At 46.8% G+C, this 14,884-nt stretch overlaps 1 protein-coding gene across 4 annotated transcripts in view; it reads left to right on the plus strand.

Moving 5' to 3' along the window:
- The window catches only part of IGF1R (insulin like growth factor 1 receptor), a 319,110-nt gene that overhangs the window by 286,761 nt on the left and 17,465 nt on the right, over positions 1 to 14,884 (plus strand). For all 4 annotated transcript variants that reach the window (XM_030815070.1, XM_030815071.1, XM_030815072.1 and 1 more), the window contains 4 exons: positions 1,789 to 2,018; positions 2,280 to 2,390; positions 6,484 to 6,643; positions 10,230 to 10,359. In XM_030815070.1, coding sequence (XP_030670930.1) covers positions 1,789 to 2,018; positions 2,280 to 2,390; positions 6,484 to 6,643; positions 10,230 to 10,359 — 631 coding nt within the window. The remainder of the gene's footprint in view (positions 1 to 1,788; positions 2,019 to 2,279; positions 2,391 to 6,483; positions 6,644 to 10,229; positions 10,360 to 14,884) is intronic.

Raw genomic sequence — 14,884 nt, forward strand, 5'->3', positions numbered from 1 at the left:
CATTCATTCATTCATTTTTTTTTTTTTTTTTGAGATGGAGTCTCGCTCTGTCGCCCAGGCTGGAGTGCAGTGGCACAATCTCAGCTCACTGCAAGCTCCGCCTCCCGGGTTCATGCCATTCTCCTGCCTCAGCCTCTCCGAGTAGCTGGGACTACAGGCGCCCGCCACCACGCCCAGCTAATTTTTTTTGTATTTTTAGTAGACGGGGTTTCACCGTGGTCTCGATCTCCTGACCTCGTGATCCGCCTGCCTCGGCCTCCCACAGTGCTGGGATTACAAGCGTGAGCCACCGCGCCCAGCCTCATTCATTTTTTTAAGACAGGTTCTCACTCTGTTGCCCAGGCTGGAGTGCAGTGGTGCAGTCTCAGCTCACTGTAGCTTCAACCTCCTGGGCTCAGGCGATTCTCCTGCCTCAGCCCCCTGAGTAGCTGGGATTCCGGGTGTGCACCATCACACCTGGCTAATTTTTTAATAGAGATAGTGTTTTGCCATGTTGCCCAGGCCGGTCTCAAATTCCTGGGCTCAAGCGATCCTCCCATCTTGGCCTACGATTACAGGCGTGAGCCACCGCACACGGCCCATTTATTTTCTTAAACCAGATCGAATCTAAACAGAAACAGAAACTGGAGAAGAAATCCTATTCAGGCTTGGTATATACTGTGCATTCCTCCCGGATCTTTACCCATTGGTCAAGGTCCGTGAGTTCACAGAGCCCAGGCCAGAGCCCTGGAAACGCCTCTGCTCACAGCTGCCTAATTGCCTCTCCACACTGGGCACCACCAGGTCTCTCCTTCAGTCTCAGAGCTCAGTTGCTTCTGCACCTCATCAGGGATCCAGCCATCAAAGCCAAGGCTGGGGGACACTTTGACTAGAGTAATCCTACCAATAATGCAGTTCACCTTTGTAAATGCAAATTTCCTAGTAGCTGTATTTTTTAAAAGTAAAAAGAAACAGATCAAATGCATTTTAATAATGTTTTTTAGTTCCAATAATATGTTTCATTTAACCCAGTATATCCAAAATATCCATTTTAACATGCAATCAGTATTAAAGTTACCTAAAAATTTCACTTTTTTTTTTTTTTTTTTTTTTGGTCTAATCTTTGAAATCCCATGTGCATGTCTCAGATTGGACTAGCCACATGGAATGCTCAGGAGTCCCATGTAGGGACCAGCTACCATGTTAGATAGACCAGGCATAGCATCTGTGTTGAGGACCCTGACGCCTCTTTTGGATTCATCCAAGAAGTAGGACTTTGCATGCACCATCATCACCTCTCATATGTGACTGTGGCCTTTTTCCCAACACAGCGTAAGAACTCTTCCCTCTCCCTACTACTCTCCTCATTTTTACATTTGCATTTTAACCTGTTGATGAAGATGGGTAAAATCCTGCTTGACCATTTCATTCAGTTTCTCTATCCCCTATGGTTAATTTGTTTTTTTTCAAAAATGTATTTTTATGTGATGAAAAGAAATTTTTAAAAAACAACTGCTTTCTTTCCTATACTAGACTTCTTGCTTTGTTCTGGTCCTTCTATCTGTTAATATCCTCAAATTATCTTGAAATCCTCAGAGATTTGAAATACTAGTACTGACTGTACAGTTTTCTTACTCAAATGTATAGCATGTGGAAAGTTGAGAGCAAGCCATGCCGTCGCCTCCTGGTGTTCTCCTTTGTGGGTTTAAGGAAGCAGCATCTTATATTCTTTGGCTTAGAGTTCCCCCAAAGCACGTTCTGTCTAAGGGCTTGTTTCTGTACCTGCTTTAATTACGGTTTCTTCTCCAGTGTACGTTCCTGATGAGTGGGAGGTGGCTCGGGAGAAGATCACCATGAGCCGGGAACTTGGGCAGGGGTCGTTTGGGATGGTCTATGAAGGAGTTGCCAAGGGTGTGGTGAAAGACGAACCTGAAACCAGAGTGGCCATTAAAACAGTGAACGAGGCCGCAAGCATGCGTGAAAGGATCGAGTTTCTCAACGAAGCTTCTGTGATGAAGGAGTTCAATTGTCACCATGTGGTAAGAGAAAGTTCCTGAAAAGCCAAAATGCAGCACAGGGAGAGGGTATCACAAGCCTCCCAGTATGTTCTTGGCTACATGTACCCGTGGGTTTGGTGTCTTGCCTTTGCCTTCTAGACAGTTACCCCGTTACCTCACTGTTACCTTCAGACCCCTGTGCTCAGACCAGGCCACAGCACCACAGAGACAGTTCCAGACAACACAGGCACCAGCCAGGGCCACCCTGACCCTCTGAGTCTTTCTCTTTTTGATTCCTCCCAGGTGCGATTGCTGGGTGTGGTGTCCCAAGGCCAGCCAACACTGGTCATCATGGAACTGATGACACGGGGCGATCTCAAAAGTTATCTCCGGTCTCTGAGGCCAGAAATGGAGGTCAGTTTTCATTTCCACCAGTATTGGCATGTTGCCTTGCCTGCTCTCTTTCCTTTAGAACCTCCCTGCAAGGAAATGCTGTGTCTTTAAATCAGTTTACTTTCCAGCATCCAGTGTTTGTTACTGCATGCTCGGTTATAGGTCATTTATGCAAAGGATTTCCCCAACTAGAGTCGGACTCTGATCTTCGTGAGGGGAAGTTCCTGTTCCTTGGATCGCCTCTGCTGAGCCCCTCTGTGCCTTTGTTCCTGCATTCCCTCCGCCCCCAGTCCCCTCCCCACATCAGTGTCCACCTGCCAAGCCAGGCCAGTGCCACTCCCTCCCCGAAGCTTTCCTGCCCCACTCCAGTAACTATCTCCTCTGCTAACTTCTCGATGTGCTTGACTCACATCCTTGCATGCGCTGTCTCTCGTTGTGTTGTGTTGTGTTGTTGTTGGAGTGTGTCCCCCCTCCACCCGTTGTGTTTAGCTTTTCATCTCAGTCCAAGTGTGTGGCTCAGGGCCGCATTTGTGGCAGGCACTCTGTCAATAAATGTGTGTTACAGTTCAAGGTTAAGCTGCCTGGATTCTTGCCCTTGCATCTGGGCAGTTGCTGGGTGATTTCCCACCCAGCTCTGTGCGCAAGATGTTCACTCATTCATAAACCCCCTCCCCACACACAGCTCCCTTCCCCGGCATTGTTGGCAGTCCTTGTCTTTGCCACTGGGAATCTGGTTTCCTCAAACTCTACGTCCACGTTTCAGGATTGATCCAGAGTCAGTGTCTTGCTTGGCTTTTGAACGAATGATCCCACCTCAGCTGCAGGATTTCTGCTTAGTTTCCTAAAAATTTCACTTTGAGTTATGAGCTTCAAATTCTAAACCTGCTAAAGTCCTATGCAATTTTTCATTAAAAGCCACCGTGGTGTCTCCGCCCTCTGTAGTATTAACCCACAGGCCAGCTTTTTAACATATATGGGCATGACTTTTGAGTAATTAATTCTACAAATAAACTGGGAGATAAATGCTGAGAAATAAAGCCAGCAGCAACTGCATTTTCATTTGGTTGCCTCCGTGGGTCTGAAGTCGTCCCTTTGACCCTTACTTTGCTACTTACTGGGTAAGCGGTGTGTCTGCTTTTATTCCTTAGAAGCAGTAACTTCCTCTTCTTGGCCCCTTTGGAAATTCTTTTGCTGTTCTTCATTTGGGCTTAATTTTTTTTTTTTTTTAAATGTTCTTTGAATCGGCACCTTAATCATCTCCCAAGTGACAGTTTCTTAATTTCGGTTCCAAACACCTGTTCACATATGACTTCATTTATTTACAGCACATGGTGTTTGGGGCCAAGTGTGGACTGGGGCTCCAAGCAGGATGGTTAACAAAACTCCCACCCTCTGTTCTGCCAGGCATTGGTCCCCAGCACCGCTGGGTGTTAGTGCCTCTTCCTGGTTCACTCACTTTCTCTGTCTCTGTCTCTTTCTGTCTCTCTGTCTCTCTCCCTCTCTCTGTGTCTCTCTCACTCTCTTTCTTTCTTTCGAGATGGAGTTTTGCTCTGTTGCCCAGGCTAGGGTGCAGTGGCGTGATCTCAGCTCACTGCAACCTCCACCACTCAGGTTCAAGCGATTCTCCTGCCTCAGTCTCCCAAGTAACTGGGATTACAGGTGTGCACCACCATGCCCACCTAATTTTTGTATTTTTAGTAGAGACGGGGTTTCACCATGTTGGCCAGGCTGTTCTTGAACTCCTGACCTCAGGTGATCCACCCATCTCAGCCTTCCAAAGTGCTGGGATTACAGGTGTGAGCCGCTGCGCCTGGCCCTTGGTTCACTTTAATACACAAAACAGCATGAAGGAGAAAAGCTTGATGAAATAGGCAACTAGAGATCTGGCAAAGTATTTCTTGCCAGCATCGATTGAGGCACCTCTGAAAAGTCCGAAACTCACTCCCTTTCTCCCCAGTTTCAGGCACAGAATAAAAATTCAGAACACATGGCCTTGGTCCTGGCTCTGCGGCTGGCTGCCTGTGGTCCTCAGACAGCCACTGCAGGTTCCTGGGCCTCAGTGTCCTCAATATAAAATAAGAGAGTGGGACAAGATTACTGAAGTCCCTTTCAGAACTAAAATTCACCTTTAGATTGGTCAGATTTAAATTTTCTTTCTAGCTCATGTCAAGTAATAAAATGTGTGCACTTACCCTGCAGTTTCATTATATTCAACCTGCTCCCCTGACCAAGATTCACTTATGTATCTCACTACGAGTGTGTGTATATGTATACTTGTCTTAAATAGCTCTAACCAAATTAAAGGAAAGAATGGTAGTGTAACACCGTGAATTGACAAAATTTCAGCCCTCTCTCTTTTTCCGTGCTTAAAATTGAGTGCTTTTGTTGATTTTGTTGTTCACGGCAATTATAAATGACCACTTCATAACACATATACGTCATACTGTAATATTTAAGAATCGTGAGCATAAACTTTACATTTCACGTGCATATTTTCTAATGCATCACACATATCTAAAGCCCTAAAAAGTAGTGATTTGGACTTACCCCCAGTGACTTAATGTTGCTTCCCCAGATAACCACGTGATAAGTGTTTTAAGTCACCAAGAGACAGCTTTGACAGCCTGTTCAGAATTCAAAGGTTTGTGTTGCTGAGTGTAGAGAACCAACCAAGAAGTACTGAGGAGTTGTTATACTGATTCCAAATACTAGCTTTCCGTAGAAACTAGCACCTCGCAGGGCAACAGTTGACCAGCCTGGCCAACATGGTGAAACCCCGTCTCTACTAAAAATACAAAAATTAGGTGGGCGTGGTGGTGCACACCTGTAATCCCAGCTACTTGGGAGACTGAGGCAGGAGAATCACTTGAACCCGGGTGGTGGAGGTTGCAGTGAGCTGAGATCACGCCACTGCACCCTAGCCTGGGCAACAGAGCAAAACTCCATCTCGAAAGAAAGAAAGAGTGAGAGAGACACAGAGAGAGGGACAGAGAGACAGAGAGACAGAAAGAGACAGAGAAAGTAAGTTTCCGTAGAAACTAGCACTGAGCATTGACTCTGTACCAGGCACCACTGGGCACTTTCTGTGCATGGCCCCAAGTCATCTTCTCATCAGTGAAACAACTGTGATACCCCATGTGGAAAAGCCTGGGCATGCTCATCTGGTGGCCGGCCTACAGGTGTGGGACCTATCAGAGCCCTATGGCTTTGCAGTGTTGTATGAGATGCTTTGTGGTCAGGAAAACCAAGGTAGAGTCTATTGCACTTGTATATGCAAAAATAAAAGGTAGCATTAAAGTTAGGGACTAGTGATTGTTTTAGGATGGAGAGACTTGGGCATGTATTTTATATAAAACTTTTTTCTAAATGGATGTATTATTTAGGGGTAATTCTTTTTAATTCCAAAGCCAGCATGTTGCTGTCCTCTGCAAAGTAGGAGATGCTTATCCATGTTACTTATTCCCGGTCTCCTCCAAGACGAGCTTCAGCTGGACTTCAGTTGCCAAGGACTTGTCTTCCATAATGCCCACAGAAAAAAATAATGCCACATTGTAAGGTGGAAAAAATAATCCTGGTATTTTTGTATTTTAGAAGAAGGTTGAAGGGAAAGAAAAGGATTAAATAATTTATAACGATGCTTTTATGGGAAATAAAATATACCATGTCCATTTGGAAACATGTTTGCTTACTTCCACGCGGCCTTTGAAACGTGCTCTCCTTTCTCTTACCTGTACTTTGGTGATGGAAATAAAAGGAACATATAAATGAATAGGAATTTGAGTAACTGAGAATCCTTACTACCAAAAGTGGCTTGTTTCACTTTAAAAAAATTTTGCTCTAGCCAAAATAGAACATGCTGGTCCTAGAGAGTGCAAATTGGTGTTTCCCTCACCAGCTGTAATGTGGTCAGGGAGCAAGTGCAGATGAGCTTGCCGGGAGCAAGCAGGTGCCATGCTCTCCATGATGGTTTGTTCCTTCCGAGCAAGTCCTGGTTTCTTAGCATAAACAACCCACGGTGCCCAGATTGAACAAAGATGCTATGCAAACCTCAAAAGAAATTGGCCTGGAAAAAAAATCCAAAATTCTCACGTGAATTTTTTTAAATCTCCAACAGAATAATCCAGTCCTAGCACCTCCAAGCCTAAGCAAGATGATTCAGATGGCCGGAGAGATTGCAGACGGCATGGCATACCTCAACGCCAACAAATTCGTCCACAGAGACCTTGCTGCCCGGAATTGCATGGTAGCCGAAGATTTCACAGTCAAAATCGGAGGTATGTCCTTAGCTTTCCAGGTCTGGGCAAGAACTAAACTCAGGTGTTTTGAGGACCTTGTTGGCATTAGTCTGCCCCTGGAGAGGTTTTCTAGTGTGTCCCTTGAGTGCACAGGCTCTTTCTTGGGAATGATGTGATTGTCTCCAGTTGATGGTCACAAACCTGGCGCGGTCGGTCCCAGTGCTGATAGCTCATGGATATGGTGGTTCAGATACTGGGCATGGTCCCTGAGGCTGGCTCTCCAGACGTTTGAGGCATTTCTTGGTAGAACACTTCTTAGCATTGGTTACAGAAATAATTAAGACAGTGTTTTCAGGAGATTTTGACTTGGGAATAAAACTCACTGTCCAACCTTGCATTCATCCCTCCAATTTTCCTAGCTTATAAGGAGCATTGCTCCCCTTCCAGGGACCCACATTGTTTTCTAAGAGGCAAGCTGCCCTAATGACGAAGCCTCTGCACGGAGCAGGAGCAGTGGCAGGAGCTGACATGGCAGTCCCTTAGGTGAGGGATGATCACTGCTCACTGGGTTTCACGGCCGGGGCTGGCCAGCCTCCAAGCTCTCGACCACTCTCTCACAACACTTGCTGTCCTGCTCTTAGCTGACCAGCCTGCTGGTTAGACCCCCTTGTTGCCACCACCCACTGTCACACCAGAAAAAGGGGTTGGATTGAATTTCTGAGCAATTGTTAAAACCCACTTCAGCTTTTAGGTTTGTGTTTTTACTTTGGTCTTTTAATCTGCCTAATAAAAACACACATAACATCAGGGCTGCTCAGGAAACCACCTGCTTTTACCGGGATTCTCATCTTCCCACTATGATATGATGATAGTTTAGGAAAATACCAAATATTTATCTTGAGAAACTGCAGGGGAGATTTAACACCCAAAAGACGCTATTTCAAATGGACCTCTGTGTCTAGTTCTTGAACTGCCTTTTCTGGAAGTGTTCACCTTCCTTTAGTAACATATTTTTTTCCTTTAGTAGTGATGTTTTAATGAAATGTTTTAGCCCCTTTAGTGAACAATGAGAATCTTTTAGAGAACGGTTTCTTTTTTTGAGATGGAGTTTTGCTCTTGTTGCCCAAGTTGGAGTGCAGTGGCGCAATCTTGGCTCACCACAACCTCCACCTCCCAGATTCAAGCAATTCTCCTGCCTCAGCCTCCTGAGTAGCTGGGATTACAGGCACATGCCACCATGCCCAGCTAATTTTTTGTATTTTTAGTAGAAACAGGGTTTCATCATGTTAGCTAGGCTGGTCTTGAACTCCTGACCTCAGGTGATCCACCCACCTCAGCCTCCGAAAGTGCTGGGATTACAGGCATGAGCCACCATGCCCGGCTGAGAATGGTTTCTAAAGTAGGGGTGAGTGTCTTTCTTTTTACTCTGTAGGAGCTAGAGATATTGAAATGGAGCCATATCCCAGAGCCCACATCCCTCCGTCATCAGAGTTCCTCGTTCGGGATCTGCCAGTGTGTCCCTAGGTTTGGCACGTTGAGACGTCCTCACGTTTGGTGCCCTGTGAAGCTGGGCAGCCCTCAGAGAGGCAAAGGAGTCTGAAGAGGCCGTCCTGCCTCAGGGCTCCCGGGAAAGAGCTGCCCGCGTCCCTGGCTGGGCTTCCTTTGTGCACCCAGCTCGTTTCTCCTTCCCCTTCTCCTTCCCTCTCTGTAGAACTCAGATTGTCCCCATGGAAATGCCAGCCAGCTCCCCTTCCCAGTGCAGGGGAGAGCACAGGGACTGAGGAGCCAGGTGGGCCTGAGGTGGGCCAGTTCTGCCACTAATGGATGAGAGACTTGGGCCAGGTGCCTTACATCTGGGAGCTTCAGTTTCCTCACCTCGGAAATAGGGTGATAATATAACAGACCCCATGGGATTATGAGAAGGACTTGGTGCAGGAAAGCAGCAGCACATGCCTGGCACGGGGCAGGGCCTTTCCAGATGGCAGTTGCTGTCTGCGTCTTCTTCCCACCCTCCTGGCACGTGGGAGGGACTCAGTTTCTCCCCACTGTGCGTCACCCTGAGAGAGGTGTTTTTTGTGCCAATTGCCATTTTAAATCCAAATCAGCAGGGATCATGTTTGCTGTTGAACCATGTGGCATATTTATAGTGATTTTTTTTGTCATCATGGTTTTTCTTTCTAGAATTTCAAGTTTTTCATTTGTGCTGAGGAAGATCGTTTGTGTTTTTTAATAGGGTTCCTTCTTTTCCACCTTGTGCAAGTAAAGGCAAATCCCCTATTTGCATGTCACTGGATTAATTCACAGATAACACTTTCGCACTTCATTTTTATTCTTCACAAGGGTTCAAGATGTTTTCCCAATGCCCAGCATCTCATGGATGACAAATATGACAAGTAATTTTACCAGAGGCAGTTTGAGGGCTCTTCGCATAGCACAAGTAAATTATGTTGGTTCAAGTCCAAGGAACTGTGGTCTCTTTGTGTTTGCTTTTGTAGCCTTACCTCTTTGTGGCATGAGTTAGAGACGTACATGAGCATTTTGAAGTAGAGCAGCCCTTTCTCCTGGGAAGGAGAACAGAAGAGTCCACTTAAGAAAAGGTTGTATGATTGAGTGCAGAATCAAAATCTGACAAAGCAGCAATAATTTAGGATTATAAAGCGACCTGCCATCAGACATAATTATGTGGCATCTTCTGGAGACATGGAAAATGGAAGAAATTTTCAAAAATGAGTGGGAGTATTATGTTGAAAAACGGTATTGAGTAATAGCTTCAGGGGCCTCGTAAATAGCATCTCTTCGGCATCTAACTGGGTACTTTTGTCATCATGAATTGTTACTCTGAATATTTTCCCACTTATTAAGCAGTGAAATTATTTTCTCCAGTGATGGGGCAGTGCTACCAAGTTAAGTAAGCATCTGTACTCTCCTGTTTATTTGGTCAGGTTTTAAAACCATGTGTAAATGACCATTGGTCTCTGCAGTACTACATATTTTCTTAAATTGTGGGACTCTAATTTTTACACCGCCTCCTTTTTTCTTATTTTTATTTTCGAGACAGGGTCTCACTCTGTCACCCAACCTGGAGTGCAGTGTTGTGATCATGGCTCACTGCAGCCTCAACCTCCAGGGCTCAAGTGATTCTTCCACCTTAGCCTCCCAAGTACCTAGGAACACAGGCGCACACCACCACTCACAACTGGCTAATTTTTTATTTTTTTTTTATACAGACAGGGTCTTGCTATGTTGCCCAGGCTGATCTTGAATTCCTGGGTGCAAGCGATCTTCCTGCCGTGGCCTCCCAAAGTGCTGGGATTACAGACGTTCAGTCACTGCACTCAGCCTGCCTCTCAGTTAAATGCAATAAGGGAATTAACTTCTTAAGGGAATCAAATTGTAAATATATTAGAAGTGGAGATTGCTTGGTATTTGCTCATCATGTGATTAATCATCCCTTACTGTCTCCACCTTATAAAATTGCAAACCCTAATATTTGGCCGCCTTAAAGTGGGACGTGTCTTGTGTCTTGCCTTGTGTCTCTCCACACGTAATGAGTGTAGGGTCCTCTGCTGTGACAGTAGTGGTCCTGCTCCAGCGTGTGACTCTGCGCCCTCTCTTCCCCTTACAGATTTTGGTATGACCCGAGATATCTATGAGACGGACTATTACCGGAAAGGAGGGAAAGGGCTGCTGCCTGTGCGCTGGATGTCTCCTGAGTCCCTCAAGGATGGAGTCTTCACCACTTACTCGGACGTCTGGTATGAGAGCCTTTACTGCGTTGCCAGCCTGCAGCCCCCAGCCTCCACACTTTCCACCAGCCTAGTCTCTAGGGCTTTATCTTTCTCTGTTCATTTCCAGCTTAGCTCAGTGTTGTGCGAGCCACACTTCATCACTGAGGTGTTCCTGTTGTCAGTGGGCTAGCTAAGGGCAGAAGGGCATTTGTGGGATTTTAAAGAATTTGTGGGACCAACATTCTTTCCGTCTTCAGCAGATCCCGATTATGTTTCCAGGAGCTGGGATGTGCCAGAAGCCGTCACCTCTTTTTGTTTCTCCTCTGCCTGCCTTCTTTCTCTTTTCCTCTTTCTCAATAAACAGATACTGTGTGTCTGCCTCACCTAATCTAACCCTCAGATTGCAGACAGTGCTTTATTTAGACCCAAAGCTTATGAGTCCTGATTGTGTTTTCCTGCTGGTCCCATCTGCCGTCTGTCTTTCAGTGGGCATCCACCATTGTGCACCCAGGGATGGTTATGGGAAGCAAAACGTCTCCCTTAATCGTAAACAGTGTCTTCCAGCGGAAGCCTATCGGCCGAGGGATCAGAGGCCTCTCGGTAGTATTGTTTATTGCGGTTTCTTGGCAACATTGCAGAGAGACAGTCAGGTTCTGAAATACAACTGAGGTTATTGGCAGGCTGAGGCCCTGGCACAGGCACCTTCTAGAATGTCAACTAGTGTCTTGGCTTTCCTCTGGGGGGATCCCGTTGCTGTTGTGTTACAGAAATGGTAGTTGTTTACTCCAACAGTCTGGATGACCGCATAGAGGAACTATTTCAATAGTGACTGACATCATTTTTTTTTTTAACCTCATAAACCTTTCACAGTTCAGGGGCCTTGGATCTTATTTTGAAGACAGGTGCAAATTGGAAATAGCATTTGAATATGACCCGGCAAAGCATGATTGCTTCTTAAGCTCAAGTATGAGATCTGTTTTGCAATCAGCTTATCCAAGATGGTTATCTCTTTACTCTCAAATCAAAGCGCTCAGCATGGTGTTTAGAGATTGGGATGGTGAGGAGAGGGCAAGCCTGGGTATGTGCATGCATCTGTTTATTCCAGGCTTCGTGCCTCCAAGAGCTTGGAGGTCAGCTTGTAGTATAATAAAATAGAAAACTATACAGCCAGGGAGAACAGAAGCAGGATAGAACGATAAAGTGTTGTGCCTATCTCTCAGGCAAATGTTACCCAAATTCTGACTAACAGTTACTGCACAAGCAGCAACAAAGGGACATACAGTGTGTTCAATGCCAGTTTCTTTTTTTTCTTTTTTTGGAGATGGAGTCTCGCTCTGTCACCCAGGCTGGAGTGCAGTGGCGCGATCTTGGCTCACTGCAAGCTCTGCCTTCCGGGTTCACGCCATTCTCCTGCCTCAGCCTCTCCGAGTAGCTGGGACTACAGGCGCCCGCCACCACGTCCGGCTAATTTTTTGTATTTTTAGTAGAGACGGGGTTTCACCATGGTCTCGATCTCCTGACCTCGTGATCTGCCCGCCTCGGCCTCCCAAAGTGCTGGGATTACAAGCGTGAGCCACCGCGTCTGGCCTCAATGCCAGTTTCTGTCCATTTGACTACATGACTACTATGAACCAATACGAAAAGTTATGTATAAACATGAATAGGCATTTGGTATTCATTCCATGAAATGCTCAGGCATTGACAGTGCTTCAGGTTTTGTTTTTTAACACAGACTTTGAGGATAGCACAGGTCAGGAAGGCCAGGGCGTTGGAGTAGGTTTCTCAGCTGTCCAGGCTCTAAACTAAAGCTGTCCCTCTCAAAGGAATGGAAATGATTTTAGATTGTATTCAACAGCACAAAGCAATGATTCCTAAATAGTTAAAAATCTAGAAAGAAACACAAAGAATTTTATTTGACTTTGTAGAAGAGACCCCAGAATTTTAGGATTTGGGATGTATGCCTGCAGTCAGGCCCAGCCCCCAACGCACCCACAGATCTTTGACAGCTGGTGGTTGAGCTTCTGCTAAGAGGTTTCCAGGGACTCCATGTTCACTTCCTCACAAAGGCAGGCCAGCCTCATCCTTTACGACAGCCTCGTTCTTAGCAAATCCCTCTTGTTCTGCCACATCAGCCTCTGTGTGACACCCATTGGACCTTCTCTGTGTAGCACAATTGCATACCTCGCTCTGTTCTTCATAGATAGGTCCAGGAGTCATCTAAGGAGGGGTGTCTCTTCAGCCACAACACCTCCAGGTTTCCTGCTGTCTGCCAGGACTTCATTCCCAGGCCCTTGGGCACTGTGGCTGCTCTCCCTGCAGCTCCCTGTAGCACCACGTCCCTCTGAAATGACAAGGGTGCCCTCTAGGTGTGGAGGAAACCAGACAAAGGACTGGGGAGCCGCACCCCACAGCCTAGAGCTGTGCCTTCTTCCCGAGCATCTGGATCACCCAACACATAATCTTTATTTTTTATTAAGACGCTTTCCAAATAGTCACAAATAGCCAAGGTTATTTGCTTCTTTCATGGCTAATTACCATCTGTGGGGAATGTGGATTTCTCTGTAGGTTTTAATTTGCTGGAGAGTGGGCCATTGCTACCATCCCCTCCTGGTGTGGGGAAGTATAGTTACTGAATGCTGCCTCCAGCCAGCACAGGCATTGCGGGGTGACTCACAGCCACGGGTCTGCCCCCTGGGGAAACAACCTCAGGGTTCCCAATTAGAAAGGGCTTTACACAGAGACATTTATCTAATGTTTGAAGATTAAATCTATCCATGAAATGGAAGACTTGATTTTATATGAAGTCATGAATAGCCAACACCACATTTGAAAACCACAGAGGTGTTGCGTATTTCTCAGTGCTTCTGACCGGCTGTGTGGCCCTGGTTAAACCTCAGAGCTTCTCTGGCCTTCGGTTGCTCCATCTGTAAGTCAAGGTCTGTCTAGAGAAGTCTGCGGTACCTGAATAGATGTTTAAATGCCTCCTGTGGCAACTGGTATTGTGTAGAGATGGTTCAGTGTCCACACCTTGCAGTTATCACAAGCTGCGAAGGACGACAGACTCCAGCACTCGGTGGCCCTCAGTGACAGGTGATGTTGACCTCAGACAAGAGTTGCTCAGGAGATAGACTTTGCAGTTCAACTCGACAAGCATTTGTGGAGAGCTAGGCCTGCAACCTCCTGTATTGTTGCCTGTGTGTGATGGTAAGGCTCTTGGGGGTGTGGAAGATGCAGGGATGATGATAATGATAATGATGACAACGACGACGACGTCGTCCTGGTCCTTGAAGGATAAAGTCTTACGGAGAAGAGGAAGCAATTCTCACAGTTTGGGGTTGCAGAAGCCTTCACAGAAGAGATGAAGTTGTGTAGGCACCCTAAGTATGGATTGTCACAAAAGGAGCACTAGGAAGCAGGGCGGGGTGGAGGTGGGAGTTCCTGGCAGTGGGAATGCTGGGCAGGCATGGCAGTAGGGAGCACCTGCTGCAGGTGGGGTTGGTGAGGTTTCCTTGGGGGACTTAGGCTGCAGAGCGATCAAGCCAGGCCTCAGCTGTTGTGTTAGGCGTCCTGGACTAATTCTTTAAGCCCTGTTAAGGTCTCTGAACTGGAGGGTGATGAGAGCTGTGCTTGAAGAAGTTCTTCTTGTTAGCAGAGTATATGGCTGCATTGAGCAAGATGCTGTAACCAAAGAAGAGAGGGATGTGGCAGGCCAGGCGAGGAGGATCCTGCACACTGAGGGAGCTCTGGGGGACAGAGGAGGGTGCCAGACCTTGGACAGATGCGAGCCTGGGTGGACAGGTCGCAGTGGGACTCCGAGGAGGCCGAGGGCGTGGGTGACAGCAGGCCGACTGCTCGGGTGGAATGGGCATCAGCTGCAGGGAAGCTGGGGGAAGAACAGGGCACAAATCAGAGTTCAGTGTGAGACGCAGTGAGTTTGTGGGTAGCCCAGTAACCAGGAACTTGGAATGGAGCAGTTGGGCCGTGAGGGCCAGGGTGGGAGCCGTGCCGTGAGAACTGGCTGCCTGCAAGCCGCTGACACAGCCAGGAAAGGCACGTGGGGCAAGAGGAGAAGTGGGTCTGGGAGGGAGCCACATCCTCAGGCCATTTCCCAGACCAGCCTACAGTCAGCAAAAGCAGAGAGCTGGTCATTTCTTCTTTTTTATTTTATTTTTAATTTTTTATTGTTGGAGAGCTAGTCATTTCTTATACCAAGCTGCATTTCAGATGTGTGGGTCCTACTGCCACTGGCATCTGAGGCATGCTGCCCGTATGGCTGGGCTGGTTGTGGAAGGCAGAGCTTCCCGCACAAAGCTGATGGAGAAGCCCCTTCTCCCCTGGGCCCAGGCCTCGCCAAACTGCACTTTGGCCTCTGGGTCTCTTGTACAACATGAAGACGACAGCATTTCTTGGTCACTTGCAATTAAAAAGGACCTTGGGTTGGTCTGTCCTCTGATTGCTAAGATTCTATTTCTGTCTAACATCTACTTTTAGTATCAATTTGTACAAAAATCTTTGACCGAAAGTAGCTAAAGCAGCGAATAAAACGTTCTCA

Source organism: Nomascus leucogenys, chromosome 6 (assembly GCF_006542625.1).
Source record: "Nomascus leucogenys isolate Asia chromosome 6, Asia_NLE_v1, whole genome shotgun sequence".
NCBI lineage: Eukaryota > Metazoa > Chordata > Mammalia > Primates > Hylobatidae > Nomascus > Nomascus leucogenys.